General features: G+C 35.7%; 1 protein-coding gene across 1 annotated transcript in view; it reads right to left on the bottom strand.

Moving 5' to 3' along the window:
- Nucleotides 1-22,500, bottom strand: part of LOC135195950 (uncharacterized protein DDB_G0271670-like) — a 60,193-nt gene that overhangs the window by 7,228 nt on the left and 30,465 nt on the right. Inside the window, exon 4 of the mRNA XM_064222453.1 lies at nucleotides 1,941-2,378. Coding sequence (XP_064078523.1) covers nucleotides 1,941-2,378 — 438 coding nt within the window. The remainder of the gene's footprint in view (nucleotides 1-1,940; nucleotides 2,379-22,500) is intronic.

Raw genomic sequence — 22,500 nt, 5'->3', positions numbered from 1 at the left:
TCTTAAACAAATAGACTATCATATATCATTTGACTTATCATTTTACTTCGTTCTGTTACAACTCCTTCTCTCTCTCTCTCTCTCTCTCTCTCTCTCTCTCTCTCTCTCTCTCTCTCTCACTAGTCCGAGGTATTTATCTTACGATTAATTATATTTTCTTAAACAAATAGACTATCATATATCATTTAACTTATCATTTTACTTCATTCTTTTACAACTCCTTCTCTCTCTCTCTCTCTCTCTCTCTCTCTCTCACACTAGTCCGAGGTATTTATCTTATGATTAATTATGTTTTCTTAAACAAATAGACTATCATATATCATTTGACTTATCATTTTACTTCATTCTGTTACAACTGCTTCTCTCTCTCTCTCTCTCTCTCTCTCTCTCTCTCTCTCTCTCTGTCCTAGGTATTTATCTTATGATTATTTTAGTTATATTTTCTTAAACAAATAGACTATCATATATCATTTGACTTATTATTTTACTTCATTCTGTTACAACTCCTTCTCTCTCTCTCTCTCTCTCTCTCTCACTAGTCCGAGGTATTTATCTTATGATTAATTATGTTTTCTTAAACAAATAGACTATCATATATCATTTGACTTATTATTTTACTTCATTCTGTTACAACTCCTTCTCTCTCTCTCTCTCTCTCTCTCTCTCTCTCTCTCTCTCTCTCTCTCTCTCTCTCTCTCTCTCTCTCACTAGCCCGAGGTATTTATCTTATGATTATTTTAATTATATTTTCTTAAACAAATAGACTATCATATATCATTTGTCTTATTATTTTACTTCATTGTATTCCAACTACTTTCTCTCTCTCTCTCTCTCTCTCTCTCTCTCTCTCTCTCTCTCTCTCTCTCTCTGTGGCTAGTCTAATGTATTAGAACTTTCGAACGAAAAACATAACGGATATGATACATAGTGCCAATTTCATTTATCTTATGTTTTTTTGTTATTTCTTCTTTTTTGGACTAATATGCAGTCATATCATTAGACTTTTTATTTCACTTCATTCTGTTATAACTACTATTTCATAAATAATGCAGAGAAGATGTTATTGGTTTGATGAACTGTATTCGTAACTAATCACATATAACTAGCCCAAAGTCATCAAAAGCAAGCATTCGTGGGCCCAGAAAATTGACATATATTATTATCAATATAAAATTATATATGTTTATATGTGTGTAAACGTATATGTGTGTATATATATATATATATATATATATATATATATATATATATATATTTATATATATGTGTGTGTGTGTGTGTAAACGTGTGTGTATATATATATATATATATATATATATATATATATATATATATATATATATATATATATATATATACTTTAACGGGCAAAGTTTTTCATTGGTCATTAATCAACTTATTAGTGTGGTAATATACATAAAATATCCATTTACGATCATTTATGTGCGTGAGCACTTACATTTGTTTATTTGTACGCGTAGTAAAGAATATAATATGCTCTCATAAGTATGTTTAGTGTTGTAGTTTCATACATGTATAAAAGGAATTGAACATAAACACTGTAGCTTTGGGCTCGGCGGTAAATCATTGCCAAGCAGCGGAAAAGGACGTGGGAATGCCCAAACAGAGATAGAGTTTTTAGCCCTAACTGAATACCACAATTTATGCACAACCGAAGAAATAGTCGGTTTATGCCACAACTGATAGCGCCAGACAGACAGACAGACCGTCACGTTCCTGTGTGTGTGTGTGTGTGTGTGTGTCTTTCACAAGCAGTTCTGTGGCAGTTCTTCTCAATTTCCAACGTCACTTGTACCCGGTCATGAGCTGCATGCAAGAAAGTGATTATATCTCGGGGCGTTTGCGTAAGGCTCTGGACCACTGTGTGTGTGTGTGTGTTTGTATGTGTGTTTTCCGGAGGCTCCGAGGTTCTGTCCAGCTGCGGCTGTGTGGCTGTTTTAGCTGCTGTTGTTGCTGATGATTCTGGTTCTGATGTTGCTGCTAAACCTGCTGCTGCTGTTGTTGACGTTGTTGCTATGCTGCGTCTGTTGCTCCTGCTGCTAATTTTGGTATTGATGATGCTGCTTAAGCTGCTGATGTTGTTGACGTTGTTGTTGCTATTGCTGCTGTTGCTGCTAATGTTGTTGTTGCTGCTGATGGTGGTGGTGTTATTATTGTTTGCTACTGTTTCTTTGTTGTTGTCTCTGCTACTGGTGTTCCTGCTGCTATAGCTACTGATGCTGCTGTTTCTGCTGTTGTAGTTGTGGTTGCTGCTGCTGGTACTGCTGCTGCTGCTGTTGCACTTGCCACTGATGCTGCTGTTGTTGCTGCTGTTTCTGCTGCTCCTACTGCTGCTGTTGTTGTCGTTGCTGCTGCTACTGCAGTTGTGTTACTGCTGAACATCCATCACTCAGCGAAACTACTGCAGATAGGTCTCATGACGTAGTACAGAGCACGAAAAAATAATTCCTTCATTTGAACCTCGACTGATAACTGCAATTTTTTAAAAGCTCTGCTTGAGGAAATAACTCGTGACGATCGAGGTAATTCAAAGGTCAAATGAAGAATTCTACGACTGTCTACAACAATTACTTCTACTAGCAAAGATATGTAGTATACAGAAATTATGTATGAAAGTTCGTAAAGTAACTAATTCTACGGACATAACCAGCCTTGTTTCACGGGCAGAAAATGTTCCGTTCCAGGGAATCCCTTCTCAACCCCACCCGCTTGGGAGAGGGGGAAAGTAGGATGAAACCCTATTACAAACCATCTTAAGAGTCCCCACTATAATCCTGCCAAGTTTCATGCCCATCGGACCAGCGTTTGACCGTGGTTGAATGACAGACAGACGGACAGACATTTCGCCCATTATAGTAAGAATACTGAACTGTCATCGCAGTGTCAAGGATTATCGACGAAAACGCAAGACAGAAACTTTGACAGTAGACAATAATAATATAACAGCGGCAATAGCTTGAAACGTTAAATGTTACTGCTGCATTAGCTACATTCCATTTATATAGAGTTTTCTCTATCTTTCTAATCACTGATTGTCCAGGGTTAATACATTCTGTGGTTTTTCTTTTTTCTTGACCTCCCTTATTTCTAGAATATTGCCCTTTGTCTTTCAGCCTTCAGAAAGTCGCCGATGTTTGTCATTCTTGGAGAGGAAAGAGTTGCCAATCAGGACGTAATTTTGTTTATGACGAATTTGCAACTCTCCAAGAAAGATAAATATCGGTGTGTTCCTGGCAGAAGGCAGTTACCCTGAATAATTATCAGAGTGACAATAACTATTATATGATAATGATACTAACATGAAAATAACAAGTAAGAGCTATTGCCTGTAAAGTTCAACCTGCCGCTCATAGAATCTGACTCATTTCGATTTCAATATTCCATTTTTTTTACTTGGTACGAAAACTGGAATTGATCAAACGCATTCTCGGTCAATATCCAGCTACTAATCTTATCAATCGCTGTTCCCGTAATGGTTGTCAGCGATTTATCTTAGAACGATTGCAAGGTCATCAAGTAGGCACTATAGAAATAGGATATAATACATTCTTATCATTACTGGTGGTTAACAGGTAGTCTTTTCACTGATAATATATTTTAATGCTGATGTTACTGTTTAGAAATTTAGCAAAAAAGTATAAATGAATAAATAAATAAATAAATAAATAAATAAATAAATAAATAAATAAATAAATAAATAAATAAATAAATAAATAAATAAATAAATAAATAAAATAAAACCATCTTATCACCGATAATATATTCTGATACTGATGTTACTTCTTAGAAACTTAGCAAAAAATAAATCACTAAGACTAAAAGACAAAGGGCAATATTGTAGAAATAAGGCAGGCCAAGGGAGAAAAGAAAAACCACAATAGATAAAAGAGTGGAGCAGACCCACTTGCTATCATGACGCTTTGCTCTGGATACTTCTAGGACTCTTGAGAACACTCTGATCTTCGTAAAATCTGGGGTTTAGCTGAAGTTCAAAGAAATTATATAAATAAAATTCTAGAAAATAGCGATTTCATTCCTGGATCTATTAGTAGTAATTGGAGGAGTAGTAGAAGCAGTAAAATATCAGTGTCGTGTTAATAAAAACATCTGAGATGGAGAAATCCGGAACCTAGCCGTAAAGGGATTACAACCAACGATGCGTTTTTTTCTTCACAACATTGGCTTTTAGCAGCGTTACCATACATAGCTCCTCTGATTTTTTTTATGTTATTTATGATTTAATGGTTAGAATGCGTATTTTCCGATATAGAATTACTTTCCATGACGTAAAAAAACTATTTTCATAATAACGCATAAAAAGGCAAAGTGAACAATTTTATTCCTCAGTGCCGTGGCCTGTGGTCGGACAAGCCTTGGAGGGTTGCCAGACGTCACTAGAAAGCCACACTAGTGGACGAAATTCCTCAAAACGGCCATACTGATTACAACACTAACCGACCCAAGCAATCCGAGCATCACTGAATTTCACGCAATAGCGCGTGATGTGGTGCCACGTCGGGTGTTACATGGCTCTGCTAGAAAGAAAATGATTAGAAGTAAAATTACATAAAATAATTAAAAAATGAACGAAAATTTAAATGGCGCCGACAAATTTTGGACTCTGTAAAATCATCTGAGTCAGCTCCACAACAGAAGTGTGGCCACCAATCGAACTATGAGACCAAATCACACAAGAAATCAATTCGCCTACCCAGTTTATGAGAATCTTTCGCTAGAGACACATTATGATATCGAATCAATCTAAAATCGACTCTAGCCATCAGTTTACGATGTGTATTCAAAACAATAGCGGTTCTGCCAGTCGAATTATTAGACCCATTCACACCAAAGTCGAATTTACCAGTTGAATTATGAAACCAAGTGATACAAGAAATCCATTTGCCCAGTCAGATTATGGGACTCTCACACTAAAAACCCATCATGAAATCGACTCAGTCTAAAAATCTATACTCCGCCAATCAGCCAATCAGTTTTCGAGGGGAATTTAAGACAATATCAATTCTGCCAGTCGAATTATTAGACCTATCCACACCAAAGTCGAATTTACCAATTGAATTTTGAGACCAAGTTACACAAGAAATCAGTTCTCCAATTCAGATTATAAGACCTTTTCAGAAGAAAGACAAACGCCGCCAATCAGTTTGCAAAGTGTATTTAAAGCAACGTGGATTCCTTCAGCCAAATTATCATCAGACCAATTCGCACCAGAGTCGAACTTACCAATCGAATTATGACAGATTCCATCTTTATTTTTTTCTTATTTTATATGAAAACCAAAATTGCTTTGAATTTCCAGAGAAACTTTCATTAATTTTTTTTTTTTGAGACAAACAGAGACATAAATCAAATTGGAAGAATATCTGAATAAAGTCCAGAATAAAATACATTCTCAGCAACAAGTAGGCATCAAATTCCTCGACAGCGATATAATGCATCAGTAATTTGATGATGATAATAATAATGATGACGAAGATAATAATATCTACACTTCAGGATTTAACCCCGTATCCTGCAATTCCAATTCACACGGAGTTTCCGTCCCTGTATTTACGTAAAAAGACGTGATACCGAACCGGAAGTCCCTCATGAATGCTTGCGGTCCGAAATAGGCTGCTCTTGACTCCTAATGAACGAGTTGTATCATGGGAGCTATGCGGAAGGAAGCGAACAGTTTTCCGCTCGGCGAAAATCACACGTACTTACCTACCAAGCACGAATAACAATGCACGCCCCGTGTACGTACGTACACGAATCCTTGCCTGTAAGCTTTCCCTCAGTCACTCTTTCTCATTTCGGATCTCTTTATTTACTTTCCACGATGCAAGATTCGGTGTTTTATCTGAAATTTATTTATTAATTGTTTTATTAAGCAATTCGAACATTTATGTACCTCCTAAGTGAATGTTTCAAACAAGTAGCCCACTTGTTGGCGACCTCCTGTCGTAAGACAGGGTGCATCTCTACATTACAGTAAAACATGTAAGAAACAGGCGTTGGCGCTACCAACAAGCCGTCGACTTATTGTCAACTTGGTTGTGATATGTGTGTGACAAGTTGACAACCTGTATCTCCTAAGTGAGTGTTTCAAACAAGTAGCCCACTTGTTGGCGACCTCCTTTCGTAAGACTTAGGGTGCATCTACATTACAGTAAAACATGTAAGAAACACGCGTTGGCTATCAACAAGTCGTCGACATTTTGTCAACTTATTTGTGGTATGTGTGTGATAAGTTGACAACATGAAGTGACACTTTTCACTGCACTCTGGTTATTTTCTTCAAAGAGTTTCCTCAGGTAAGTCTTGGAAGCAAAGGTATGTCGCAGGAGGTAAAGAGGGAAGTGCGGTCGTGTCCCTGTGAGAAACTGTTACGCCTTATGGCCCCACCAAATGACAAGTTCGACTCGTATCATTTCCTAGCGGAAGATTGATGAGCGACTTAGAATAAATAGAGAGAGAGAGAGAGAGAGAGAGAGAGAGAGAGAGAGAGAGAGAGAGAGAGAATGTAAAACGCTCGTAAACGGTTCTACTTCGTCGAGGATCTTGTGTTTATGATTATGAAGGACGGAGCACTGGTCCCCATATCTGTTATATTGTTCTCTATCTACACCTTTATCGTATCTAAGTCGTTGTATAGGATTTTATGAAAATCGTTCCAAAGTGAGAGAGAGAGAGGGGGGTGGGTGGCGTAGAGACATCTGTAACCTGGCAGATGCTTCAAGTGAATCATTCAATGCAGAAGAATGACAAGGCATTGCCAATTTGATATCCGTATGATGGAACTTAAACTCTACTCTGATTGGTCGAGAATTCAATACACTCCAACCAATCACGTGAAGTCTATTCACATGTGGTACTTTCGTCATTGAAAATGATACGTCGTGAAATACATCGAACTTGTAACACGAAGCACGAAACGATAAGGGTCCAACAGCATAGAAAAGGCGTGACATAGAAGAAATAGCAATGTATGCTCGAAAGGGAAACAGGTACCATAGCACAGAACAGGCGTGACAAAGGATTGATAATGATCCCTTTAGCAAAGAGATGAAATGAACTCATTTCCCCCCCCAAAAAAAAAAAATGTTGGCAGCGCTTGGCAACTAGGTACTACGTTTGAGACTGATCTTATTCTCAATGAAACGTAATTGAAAGTATCACATCCTGGAAAATAAAACATATTCAGGACATATTTTTTTCTGAGTTGCCTTTGGGTTCTTTCGTAACATCATGCCACTTCATTTAAACTTACCAAGGATTTACAATCAGGCGCAAAACCTTCACGAGTATAAGATTACGTAGATTCAATGAAGATTTCTGGTTAAAACAAGAGAACTCTGAAAAGCCACCACTGAGATTTTTTTTTACTTGTTTAAGCTATAAATGGAACAATGTTTTTTTTCTTTTTTCAGGCATTCGACAATCGAACTGAAAGAACACGAGAGCGCTGTAAAATTGCTTAGATTCAAGGAAGAGTTCTGGTCAAAACGACAGAATTTGGGCATACCACTATGAACGAGCCTTGTTTTTTACTTGTTTTATCCATAATTATTTTTCTACTTCTGTCATCCAACAATCGAACCTCAGTACCACATCAGCACCGAACCATCCATTCGAATATTCTGAAGATAACAAGAACATATGAGTATGAAAAGACGAACCGGCTTCACTGTAACGATGTCCTTTAAAAGCGCGAGATTTTCAACATAGTATTAAAAGCTTCATGATCAGAAACAGAGATCGCTTCCAAATAGTTGCGGGGTTGAGCAACGGAGAAAAGAAACGAATGAGATTTCTTGGAAATTCGAATATCAAGAACAGACTTTGGCAACGACGGTCTTGTGTTCAGCAACTTTTTCCTTTTGAAAGACACGACGAGAACAAGAGTAGAACAGAAGGTGAAATTCAAATGTGATACGGATACAAAAGTGAAACGCGTTTTACAGCAATATGTCCGAATTGTTCTCGTAACGCTGAGCGGTGACAGCAGTTCTGTTACAGTATTGTCTTGCTCATATGTATGTATGTATGTATGGTATGTATGTATGTATATATGCATATATATATATATAATATATATATATATATATATATATATATATATATAGCTATGTATATATATTATATCATATATATATATATATATAGCTATATATTTATATATATATATATCTATATATATATATATATAGCTATATATATATATATAGCATATATATATATATATAGCTATATATATATATTACATATATATATATATATATATATATATATATATATATATATATAGCTATATATATATATATATATATATATATATATATATATACTATATATATATATATATATATATATAATATATATATATAGTTATTCTTTGAAAAAAATCCAGTAATTATGCCACTACGCTGAATCAGCGGAGTAAGTAGCGAACCATATGCGTAAACATTCAGTCATACATACGTATAAACACACAAACACAAACGCATAACTAATAGACCTGTAGTAGTTCAGTGGAGAGGAAATATTCTACCTACAAGTTCTCTTTCTCCTCTTGCTCGTAAACTCATCTCTGACAATAGCTTATCCGGAATACTGTTTTTATTTCTTTATTTTTTTAAATGGAATAAGCTGGAAGTGCAAACCTCATTGAACATTATCTTAACAATACCTGACAGTAGCGATATATGTATTTATGCCAGCATAGGAGTCTGTATATTCATTTTTTTGTAGGTTAGATCCGTTGTTTAAAAGTTCGCTTCTCACGAAATATAGATTTAAAAACCTAGAAGGGGAATTTTTGCAACTTTTTCAATTATGATAGAGTAACGATCAAGATAATGCCTTTTATTCTCTTGTTATCAGTTTCTTTCTGCGAGTGTTTCGTCAAATGGAAAAAAGAATTATATATATATTATATATATATATATATAATATATGTATATACATATATACTATATAAATACTAATATATATATATATATATATACATATATATAGATAGATAGTTAGATAGATGGATAGATATATTAGATATCTAAAGCATACTTCACAGTGGAAAAATCTGCCAAAGGTGAATTCATGAAATAAATGGACGAATGAAAAAGATAGGTTTTGGGATAGTAAATTATATCGATAAATGAAATGTAAGAAGAAGTTAATACATTACCATTAATAAATAAATTATTGTTTTCGCTTAGCGATCAAAAGTACTCTCCTTTAATTTGGTCAGAGTTGACCTTCTTAATAAATGCTTCCTTTCCAGTAAAGAGTAAAGATTACTATTTAAGTTTTTGTAAAATACTGTAAATACAAATATGTGATATTCAGCGTAAGATTTCTACTTAGACAAGAAATTAGAAACGTTTCTGTTAATGCATACAGATGCATTTTGTTCTGAAACTGATATTATTTCGTTCAGGTGAAATTTATGCTTGTCCCGCAAAGCCATATAACGATATATCCATATTATAATTGTGCCAGCTCATTTTTGCCATCTCTTTGATCTGTCATGTATTTATTTTACTCTCCCGTAGACATAGGAGATGGTACTATTTGAGTGAAAAAGTGGCAAATCCTATAGTCTTTATGTTTTCAGCAAAATGGCAACGCTGTTGCTAAGGAGGAGTTGACAGGGGGACATTCTTAATGGCCGAATGACAGAAGAACGAGGCTGGAGAAAAATAATAAGAAGGAGAAGAAGAAGAAGAAGAAGAAGAAGAAACGACATGACCCTTCACTTACGGAATCGGACACAATCATGCCGACCGAATGACGTCGGTGATTGGCTGCTCCGGAAACCCCATCCAATTGCTGACTGGCACAGACCGCGTATTCGATTCTCAGTGGACGGACGGAAAGGAACCAACCGCTAACGTGGATCTCTCTCTCTCTCTCTCTCTCTCTCTCTCTCTCTCTCTCTCTCTCTCAGCGCTGTTTCTTAGCCTGTCATTATTTCCCTTGGATGACTGTGTTCGAGGAGGAGCCCCGAGTGTTATCATCTGCGGATACCTTCTATTATGGGCGAACGTGCTTCGTTGCCTGCCATCACGGTACAGGCTGTAGTTTCATGCGCACAATCTATCAGCGGATTTTCGGCGGACCCTGTAGCCTGACAGTCAGCCATCTCTGGAATAGAAACGGTCGTTATGTTGTCATTTTCAAAGCCTTTCTTTTTGGGCGCCAAACTTGCCTTTTTTTTTCCTTTTTTTTTTTAAGTTTTTATCTGATTCAAAAGTTGTAAGTTTGAAGACTAGAAGGGAGATGTCAGTGTAAACCCGAAGCCTTATTAATTGTAATTAAATCATAGAGACTTTTCCAATCAATTTTCGCAACGGCTCTCATCAGTTGTACGACAGACGCGAGAGAGAAGAGAGAGAGAGAGAGAGAGCGAGCGAGAGAGAGAGAGAGAGAGAGAGAGAGAGAGAGAGAAGAGAGAGCGTTTCTTGTTTCTTGTTTCTTGTCTTGCATCAGATGTCAAAGAATAAGCCTCAAGTTATTCTAGTCATGGAGGAAGATGGATATCTAGCGTAAGATTGTGATATCCACTGGTATATTATGATATATTATTGTACTTAAATTTAGTTTTCCTTTTATCGGTATGCGGATTGTGAACCTCTTTGCAGATATTCCTCTCTTGCCACATGCGTGTGTGCGGTATATTTTTATGTAAATAGGATATTTACTTGGAATTCATGTAATTCAGTTTTTATCTCTCTCTCTCTCTCTCTCTCTCTCTCTCTCTCTCTCTCTCTCTCTCTCTCTCTCATATATATATATATATATATATATAGTTATATATATATATATATACTATATATATATATATATATATATATATATATATACATACACACACACGCACATGTATATATGTATATATATATGTATATATATGCATGTATGTATGTATGTATGTATGTATCTATATAAAAATCTACTGGTCACCTATAAAAGGTGTATTTCTATATAGTTGGTACAACCACTATGACATTATAACTCCCATTTCATCACTAATTTTTTTTATACGCTTACCATTATAAAGCACAAAAACTCCCAAAGAAAGTTCCTTCATTTTCTTATTTATTCATCTGAGGCTTTGGCTTTGCAGTGACAAACGTCTCGAAATAAAAAGTATGAAGAAATCGAGACGTTGAGAGAGAGAGAGAGAGAGAGAGAGAGAGGTGACTACTTTGCTTGTTCAAGAGAGAGAGAGAGAAGAGAAACTGAACATGTATGCGCGTTAGAGAGAGAGAGAGAGAGAGAGAGAGAGAGGGAGAGAGAGGGAGAGGTGACTACTTTGCTTGTTGAAGAGAGAGAGAAGAGAAACTGAACTTATATGCTCGTTAGAGAGAGAGAGAGAGAGAGAGAGAGAGAGAGAGGTGGCTACTTTGCCCGTTCAAGAGAGAGAGAGAAGAGAAACTAAACATATGCTCGTGAGAGAGAGAGAGAGAGAGAGAGAGAGGTGACTACTTTGCTTGTTGAATAGAGAGAGAAAAGAAACTGAACATGCTCGTTAGAGAGAGAGAGAGAGAGAGAGAGAGAGTGGTGAATACTTTGCTTGTTGAAGAGAGAGAAGAAAAACTGAACTTATATGCTCGTTAGAGAGAAAGAGAGAGAGATAGAGAGAGAGAGAGGGAGAGCCGTTCATCTCTAAAACTTTAACAATGAAGAACACGAAGGCACGCATAAAAATACAGAAACGGAAACCGGAATAAAATGAAGATAATACTGTAATATCACGGTGCCTCAGGATGGCGGTGTCCAGTAACACTAATACGAAAGAGAAAAATGATGTGAATGGAACTTGGTCTATTCTATCACGGAATATGAAGAGCTATCCACTTTTTTTTCTTGTTTTTTCATATCGAACTCCACATGTCTAGATATGGCGCAACTTTTTTCTTTTCTCTATACCTATTCATTTAACATCTTGTTTTATGCTTTAAACTTTGGCTCCAACTCATCGTACCCAAGATATAATAATGTTTTTTCTCTCTTTATATATATATATATATATATATATATATATATATATATATATATATATATATTATATACATATATATATATATATGTATATATATATATATATATATATATATATATATATATATGTATATACATATATATATATATATACATATATATATATATATATATATATATATATATATATATATATATATATGCGTGTGTCTGTGTATCTATATATACGTATACTATATATAAATATATAAAATAAGTCATAAATAAACCTAGCTAAGGACTCTAAATGCAGTACTGTAAAACTTTAGAATAGAGGAAAACATGGCGGAACGGTTCCCCGAAAAGCATAATAAGGAGATGGATATTCCGAGGGATACATTTCCCACAGTTAATCAAAGGCTTCCCTCTGAAGTCCTCCCCCCCCCCCCCCCCCCACCACCACCACCCACCACCACCCCCAGCGGAGGGCTTCTTTCTCAAGAGCTTCCTCCTCGAAGCGTTGGCGTCGAGCGGTGAATTTCGCTGTATATGCATTGTTGACTCCCTTCATGGCGCCAAATTCCTCTAATGACCATTGTCAGTTTCAGGGAATGACAACCTCTTTATCTTGCCGGAACTGAAAGGCAGATTGATTTCCTACATTTTAACGAACGTTCTTTCGTAGCGACATCCTTGGCCCAGGCCATGAGAGTCAAAGACCTCACCGAGAATTGCTCTTGAATTGTATAGGCTAAGATTTGCGGTATCAGCTGTACGGCTAAATTATAGGGTATAGGTTTTTAACTCTAAAACTAAAGCCTGGGCATGACTGGAGTCTTCAAGAATTGTCTTTCGGTGTCTCTCTCTTTCCGTGGAAAGTTAACCTCTTTGATGAGAGTTCTATTAATGTAATACGATAAAAGTCCTTGCCTGCTCATTTTTGACAAACTTGCTCTGTCGGAGACAGGTTTCATCCGTCAATATGAACCATTTAGTATCAGTGATTTCCGAAAATGAGCACCAGGGCATAAATAAAAATTATAATAATCACCACTTCGCATTTTCCAAGCCTTAAAACACCCCAATTTTAGTTAATGTCAGCCAGGACTAAAAAACTTTGACAACATTGCACAGGCTGAAAAACAACAGAGACCCACATAGCGAGGAAGACATAACAGTTGTTTTTGATCTATATATATATATATATATATATATATATATATATATATATATATATACTATATATATATATACTATATATATACTATATATATGTATTTATATCCGCAAACACACACACACACACACACACACACACACACATATATATATATATTATATATGTGTGTGTGTGTGTGTGTGTGTGTGTGTGTGTGTGTGTGTAGTCAAGTTGACTAAGGTTCAATTGCCTGACATAAAGAAAAGCTTGAGACACATTCCGTTACGTCGTTTCTAATCACTATAGCATTACCTCCCTTCCTGGACCTTGAGACCATTGTTTTATTTCCATCACAGACATACGAGGTGGAATCATTGCTTTGCCGCAGAAAGAACACTGACTCCGTGGAAACAAATTTCGATGCATTAACTTCCCTCTCTAACGTCCTCTGTTTCCTACTCTCTCAACCGTCAATTCAAGAGGTTAAGTACATGCTTCTTTCCTAACCTCTCTCTTCATCCAGTGCTACTCGTGCTTATTTTATATCTGTTATGAATGGCTGTAGCACATTAATTCCACAGAGGTTATCTTGTGCGAAGGGGAATTCCAGCAGCTGCGGTAGATGTCCCTCTCTCCTGCTCTCCCAACAGGATGGATCCATAGTTTGCTCTCTCGTTTTTAATCAATTCTTCTCTCAGTGATTCCAGTGCTCCTGATCCTGCTAGTAAACCACATTCTAATCCTATTTGTATTATTCTTTTTATTAGTGATTCCAGCTCTCCTGATCCTGCTAGTAAATCACAGCCTAATCCTATTTGCACAATTTCCGTTTTTTTAGTGATTCCAGCTCTCCTGATCATGTTAGTAAACCACAGCCTAATCCTATTTGCACCATTTCCTTTTTTTAGTGATTCCAGCTCTCCTGATCCTGCTAGTAAACCGCAGTCTAATCCTATTTGCATTATTCTTTCTTTTCTTGTTATTCCAGATCTCCTGATCCTGCTGGTAAACCAAAGACTAAACTTATTTTCCTTATTCTTTTTTTTTTTTTTTGTGATTCCAGCTCTCCTGACCCTGCTAGTAAACCCCAGGCTAATCCCGTTTGCATTATTCTTTTTATTAGCGATTCCAGCTCTCTTGATCCTGCTAGTAAACCACAGCCTAATCCTATTTGCACCATTTCCGTTTTTTAGTGATTCCAGCTCTCCTGATCCTGCTGGTAAATCACAGTCTAATCCTACTTGCATTATTTCATTATTTTAGTGATTCCAGCTCTCCTGATCGTGCTAGTAAACCATTATTTAATTTTCTGTGTTCCCCAAGACCTCTAAACTTAAAATGCCATCTTTTTGGAATGGCAAGGCGTAGGTTAGGCATAAAGTACCCAAGGTCCCTTGCGTTTTTAGGATTTGTGTACCCTAAGAAATATACACATTCATGTTTAGGAGTATTTTCTTTGGTCAATTTGATTTTTGTTTCAGTTTATGAAGGCAGTTACCAGTTATTCGGTATCAACGTTTGACATATAACAAAATAACAAAAAAAAGGAACTAGTTTCGTATTCTACTCAATAAGCAAAATACCTTATACAGCATCGAAATCAACTGAATCAATGTTATTCGAAAAATCCATCTACTGGTGCTATGTCATTTGAATTATTTATTTTTTTTATATATACATTTTTTGTGGTGGGGGAGGGATCATCTATATTTTATTGACCGTCTGTGTTGGTCTTAATTACATCAAGAGAAAAATACTGTTATATCAGGATTCTTGTGCCAGTTCCTAATATTACAGTATTTTTCAAGTGCAACTCTATGACACATATCGGCCTACTAAACGGAAACAGCCCATCTGAGTAATTTTGCAATCGCTAACCTAAATCGCATACAAATGTTTGTTCCAATATTCTTTCATTTAATTCAACCTTCGGCTTTTTTCCAGTTGCAGCTCACAACACCATACTGACATCCTACCTTTCTTAGCAAATAAAATGCTTACAAAAGAGTCGTGAAGAGCGTTTTAATGTCGCAATTTAGCAGCATTTTCCCGCACGTAACTGTTACTCGTTCATATACCGCCATTAGGCGCTCCGTGACGTCAACAACCACTGCTTGTGCTGCAAGCGATTTGCCTTTAGACGATATTAAACCGCAGGTTTAATTAGGAATTGAAGCTAGAGTATCCATGCAGATCATTTATTTTTCATATTCGGTTTATCATGCTTCTTCAAACACAGGGTAATTGGTGGTCCTATTCTGGTAATATTTGCCAAAATAAGAAAAAAACCGGTTTGGAAAAGCAAGAAGAGTAAATATCCAATAAACCTGCAATTCATATATTGGCGATTTTATATGAAAATCGTATTGCTATTATTTTCATAATAATGGTCATTACCTTGACATCGTAGTATAGTTATCATGATTACACTCATGTTATTATAATAATAATAATAATAATAATAATAATAATAATAATAATAATAATAATAATAATAAATTTATTTTATTAATTAATTAATCATTAATAATAATTAATTATTATATTATTATTATTATTATTATTTTATTATTATTATTATTATTATTATATTACTTATTATTATTCTCATAAAATCACCATAACGTGACTGGAATATCTTGAAGTAATAAAAGTCCACACTTATGTAAAATGTGTATTAAAAAGGAAAAATCAGTACGGCTGATGAGGTCTAGTGATCAAGTAGACAAAAGCTCCCGTCTTTAATGTATTTCTAATACACATTTTACATGAGTGTGGACTTTTATTGCTTCAAAATTATTATTATTATCATGATTCCTACTCTGTTTTTTTTTTTCCATCTGTCCACCCGCCTGTGGTGTTTGCGTATGGTAACACTGCGTCCCGGGCTTTAGATAGTTACATTCAGCTTACATTCAACAATAACAATATCCTATTTCGAATATTAACGGTGTAATTCGCATACAGTAAATTATTAAAACACTTTTCATTTCACATGTACACCCAGACATCCTTTTATTTACCTAAAACTACACATAGCGTAACTATCTAAAGCCCGGGACGCAGTGTTACCATACGCAAACACCACACGCTGGTGGACAGATGGAAAAAAACCGAGTATAATTAAGGGTTCCGATGAACTGGAACCCAGGTCATTCCCGAATAGTAAAACAGCAAATGGTAAACCTTGACCTTAACCCTTGAATTATCTTCTTCTTTTTCTTGTACTTGTATGAATGCAGACGATACACAACTGAGGAGGACCTTGGAGGTCACAGAAAATACCGCCAATATTTTTTTCTCCTTCAGGTATATTTGCTTGTGTATATACCGAGGCACTTAATTCCAAATATTTAATCTAAACACGAAAAATATATTTGTAAGCTCTAGGGGAAATTATTTCTTCCTATTACCAATTTCCCGAAGCGCTTCTGTTTATGTTTATCACTAAAAAGTAATAATAATTGACAAAGAAATAGCAAATCAAATTGTTTTTTCATAACCTCATTATTTTGGCCATTGAGTTGATAACTTGGGCTAGCAGTAAGAACCCCTATATATATTTTTGCTTTTCATATGAGTGAACCTAGAAAATATTAGTTTAAAATCCCAAAGAGAAAGATGAATTGCCGGCTTTCTACGAAAAGTAAATAAATGAATAAATACACTGAATAGATATAAATAACTAAATTAATAGACTGGGTACTGGATGAGAAAAAACACTCTCGTTCACATAAGTTCGAAGATGACAAAAGAATTTTATGGCCTCATCAGTATAATATTGTAATACTGTCTCCGAAGGTCTCTCTCTCTCTCTCTCTCTTCTCTCTCTCTCCCCTAATAGAAATAACGTGAGGCCTTGTTAAGCAAATCACAGGTCTGATTTCGATATCAGGGTCTCTCAGAATAAGGCCATGACTGTACCTATGTAATTGCCAACTTGGCCATGATGGAACGATGTGTGCTATATCTCTCTCTCTCTCTCTCTCTCTCTCTCGGGTACCATTGGGTACTATTCGTGAAGAAACGGAAGTATGATATTTTTTCTCTGGCAAAGATGGGTTTTGTCCAACTAACCTAGGCTGTGAAACATGAAATGTGTATGTAAAAATGTAAATAGATAATCTCTCATACAAAATACTGATTTCTAGCTCTCGGGTTCGTTATGAAGAATACAAAACAAATTATATATATATATATATATATATATATATATATATATATATATATATATATTATATATATATACTATACATACATACATACATACATACATACATGCATATACGTGCTCGACTACCGCTCTCAGGGTCCTGGTTCGATTCCCCGCTCTACTAACGCGGAATCAGGGAAATTTATTTCTGGTGATAGAAATTCATTTCTTGACGTGGTTCGAATCCCACAGTAAGCTGTAGGTCCCGTTGCTAAGTAACCACTTGGTTCCTAGCCGCGTGAAAATATCTTATCTTTCGCGCCAGCCCTAGGAGAGCTGTTAATCAGCTCAATGGTCTGGTAAAACTAAGATATACTTTCTTAAAACTTCTGTTACCTGCGGTTCACATCAACATGACGCTCTCGACAGCAGGTGCCTGAAAGTGGTTGACTCCTGAAGACATTGAAATGTTTTAATGAAAATGTCATAATATCACAGATTTTCAGATAACAGTTAAGAGGTATTATCTTGCAATCTCTACAGAGCAAAGAGTTGAGTTCAAGGGACCCCAAGGAACTCTGATCGCAGTCAGTGTCCAGTTCTTGATTCCATGAGATGGTTCAGCTTCTAAAGAACTTTCAGCTCCAGTAAAAGTTCGTAAAAATTTCTTGCTTTTTTTTCGTGACCTTTTGCTTTGGTTGCTAAGGAATACAAATCTCAGCTATTATCCCCTTCGGGTGAATTCTTCAATTCTTTCCTTTCCTCCCAAAAGTAACCTGACTGACCTCAATCATTCTATAGTCTCGAATTAAAGTCCCAAAATCACCCGGGCCATCTTGTACACCTCCGAAGTACATTCCCTTTTCTCTCTCTCTCTCTCTCTCTCTCTCTCTCTCTCTCTCTCTTCTCTCTCTCTTATCTCGTTTCCCTGGCCTCTCAATTTTTTTTTATGAATCTGTACGTAAGTTTTTCGAACGGGTGAATTCTTGAACTCTTCCCTTTCCTCCCAAAAGTAAGCTGACTGACCTCAAGCATTCTATATAGTATCGAATTAGTCTCAAAATCACCCGGGCCATCTTGTACACCTCCGAAGTACATTCCCTTTTTTCTCTCTCTCTCTTATCTCGTTTCCCTGGCCGCCCATTTTTTTTTTTTTTTTTTTTTTTATGAATCTGAATCTGTACATAAGTTGTTCGAACAAGCCGCTATTGAAATCGACTTCTGGTGTTCCGAAGCCCCGAACACCGATATACCTGGCGTGTCGCTTTCCACGAAGCAATGATCGGACGAGACGAATCCAACTTAGGAGAACACGGCCCAGCACTACCATTAGATCATGGATTCGGCCAGATACCGCCGTGATTAGCTTTCAGAAACCCCTGATAGCACTGCGGGTATCGGCGTCTCGAAATGATGTTCCTGCCAATGCGCTGTTCCGGACCCTACGTCCGCCCGCCCTGATTGGAGGTGGGCCACAGGTTTGCATGAATATTGTGTCAAGGGTCCGAGAACCGGAATTAAGGGGAGTGTTCGATGGGGGAGAGAAAACGGTGTCAACTTTTTCGTCTTCGTGGACATTTTCATTATTTTTCTTCTCTCTCTCTCTCTCTCTCTCTTCCCGACGGCTTTCAAAAGCCATCCTATTCCCGGCCTTGGGTCGCAAGCAGAAGGTGAATTCTGTTGCTACGTTTCTAAACGTACTTAAAAAAAAAAGTCATTTTAAAACGAAATTCATAGTTATAAAAAACTTACAGATATATCGTTATGAGCTTAATGAAGCATCATGATATCCAGAAGACATAAAACAAGTTAAAAAAAATTTTAAAGTTAACTTAAGCGAAAACTGTAAGGAAAGAAATAAAAAGTGATCTCATTACAATATCCACAATAGGTCAATGCGAACACATTTAATTAACGCAGATTTAGATGCATGGTAAAAAAACGAATATATCCAAGAAATATGGACCCTCAACCTAACAGACATATGTATAAAATGGATGTGAAAGTTACATTCAAGAATTTAGGCAACAAAGGATTGATGGAAAATATAAGAGTTAAAAGAGGCGGAGTAAGATGACTGATGAAAAGGAGAGAGACAAACGAAAATGGTGTGAAAAGAGAGAAATAACACTAACGAGAAATTCAGTAATGGTAAAGGAAACATAAATAGATCCTAATAGAAGTATTCTGAATTGATAAAATCAGACTTATAAAAGTGAAAGAAGATACAAAAAAAGGAAAGATAAATAGATCCTAATAGAAGTATTCTGAATTGATAAACTATCACTGACTTATAAAAGTGAAAGAAGATACAAAAATGGAAAGATAAATAGATCATAATAGAAGTATTCTGAATTGATAAAATCAGATTTACAAAACTGAAAGAAGATACAGAAAAAGGAAAGATAAATAGATCCTAATAGAAGTATTGTGAATTGATAAAACCAGATTTACAAAACTGAAAGAAGATACAAAAAAAGGAAAGATAAATAGATCATAATAGAAGTATTCTGAATTGATAAAATCAGATTTACAAAACTGAAAGAAGATACAAAAATTGAAAGATAAATAGATCCTAATAGAAGTATTCTGAATTGATAAAACCAGATTTCCAAACCTGAAAGAAGATACAAAAATTGAAAGATAAATAGATCCTAATAGAAGTATTCTGAATTGATAAAACCAGATTTCCAAACCTGAAAGAAGATACAAAAATTGAAAGATAAATAGATCCTAATAGAAGTATTCTGAATTGATAAAATCAGACTTATAAAAGTGAAAGAAGATACAAAATAATGAAAGATAAATAGATCCTAATAGAAGTATTCTGAATTGATAAAATCAGACTTACAAAAGTGAAAGAAGATACAAAAATGGAAAGATAAATAGATCCTAATAGAAGTATTCTGAATTGATAAAATCAGACTTACAAAAGAGAAAGAAGATACAAAAAAAATGAAAGATAAATAGATCATAATAGAAGTATTGTGAATTGATAAAACCAGATTTACAAAAGTGAAAGAAGATACAAAAATGGAAAGATAAATAGATCCTAATAGAAGTATTCTGAATTGATAAACTATCACTGACTTATAAAAGTGAAAGAAGATACAAAAAAAAAGAGGAATATGGGATAATAATCAATAAACGAGAGGAGAATGATTAAATACACGCATATGCTGGCAATACTTTTTTCATATATAGCAAAAATACTGCTCTCTTATATAGACAGTCATTCCAAGTTGACAGGTATATCAGTAAATGGTTAAGGAGAGAAATGAGCTGAAAGTCAACTAGGCGTTGGCAATGTGGTAGTCAAAGAATAAGTTCTAAAATGCAAAAATAAAAGTGGAGAACGTGTTAGTATTGGGAAATTTATATGTATATATATATATATATATTAAATATATATATATATAATATATATAATAATATATAGATATATACATTTATATATATGTATATAACGTGTGTGTGTGTGTGTGTGAGAGAGAGAGAGAGAGAGAGAGAGAAAGGTGAATGTTAGTGTATGCAGAGTATTGTGGAGACCTCCTACACGTTAGGTTCGGTGAAGATCTGGCTGTCGAAGTATGAATGTGGCAGTGATCACTGTCTTATCATATCTCTGGAGCCAACCCATGTTTGGGAATGGGAAGAGCATCATGCTTAGAATACACACACAAATATATATATATATATATATATATATATATATATATATATATATATATATATATGTTGTGTGTGTGTGTGTGTGTGAGTGTGTGTGTGGGTGTGTGTAATATTATATATATGTGTGTGCTTAAAAAATCACAGATCACAGTAGTAGATGCACGTGACTTCATTAAATAAGCGAATACCACACGGGAAAATGATAGGCAGAAATACAAGCGCTTTCGTCTTTACTAAGACAATGTCTTAGTAAAGACGAAAGCGCTTGGATTTCTGCCTATCATTTTCCTGTGGTATTCGCTTATACATATATTATAAATACCGTATTTATATATGAAGCAGGGGCAATTAGATGCATCTTAGATATGTATAACAAACTGCAATAAGCATTGAATACCTCAAACCACAAAAGCATGATAAAGAAAGAAGAAAAAGAAGAAAAGAAAAATCTCGCGGCACAGAAAGAAGTTTGCGAGCAGTGCAAGAAGACAGCCCTCACCCTCATCCACCTTCCTTGGATGACAGGGCTGCCGTGCTCAACGCCAGTTAGGCCGCGAGGTCTTTTGAGAGTTGTTCCGAGCGTTAAACCATTTACTCGGACGGCCTTTGTGCTGGGGGCGTTCCCCGCAGACGTTTCATTGTTCCCGATGGAGCATTGTGGGCCCCCGGAATCGCTGCCGATTCCCGCTGGAGGAAGCCGCGCTCGAAGCCGTGCCTGGCATCTACGTAGATTCTGCACGACAACTGTGTTTGTCCCTGAGAGATGCGTCAGCGGCGGCAACACATTCCGCGCCTCCGAATAATATGTCAGATCCATTTTCCTCCTTTTCTTAATAGAGGTTCCTCTCTTTTATCGAGTCATCCGTTCCGCGCGCGAGTCAAAATATTTTACCCGGGATTTTTGCGAACGTTTTGGCGCGAATGTTTTTTTTTTTTTTTTTTTTTTTTTTTTCACGACGGTGGGTATGTACGTTTACTTTATACGAATCCATTTTTCTCAGGAAGGATGCACAAAAGGAACTCTGTATTGGGCTGACATGCGCCTTTCCTGACGATGCAGAAAGCTGAATTGGTATATTTCACCTGTAAACTTGAACCTTTCTTGTGATATAGAATCTCCTTTCTGTGTTTGCTACTGATCATTTACCCGCGTTAACTAGCCAGATTCATAATTAATGCAAGAATGTCTTTGCTCATTGTTTCTCATCTTGGCTAGATCATGCGTAACAAATCACAGGTCATAAAGCATTAAAAAACCTAAACAAAGAGGACATTAACATTTGCGAATTCCTAACCAAGAAGTTTTTAAAAAGTATAATTATGAATAAAAGTTTCATAAAAACAATGACAATGAATTCAGAAATATTAAAAAAAAAAACGGATCATAAGGACAATAACAAAGGGAAAGAATTGATAACGTTGGTTTAATGGGATTTTGTAAGCTAATTCACAAATGACGTTTCTAGGCATATAAAGAAAAAGCAAAAATAAAATAATTTAAGATAAGATA

This window comes from Macrobrachium nipponense, chromosome 17 (assembly GCF_015104395.2).
Source record: "Macrobrachium nipponense isolate FS-2020 chromosome 17, ASM1510439v2, whole genome shotgun sequence".
Classification (NCBI taxonomy): Eukaryota; Metazoa; Arthropoda; class Malacostraca; order Decapoda; family Palaemonidae; genus Macrobrachium; species Macrobrachium nipponense.
The sequence above is the reverse complement of the archived record's forward strand: the minus strand, read 5'-3'. Positions and strand labels throughout refer to the sequence as shown.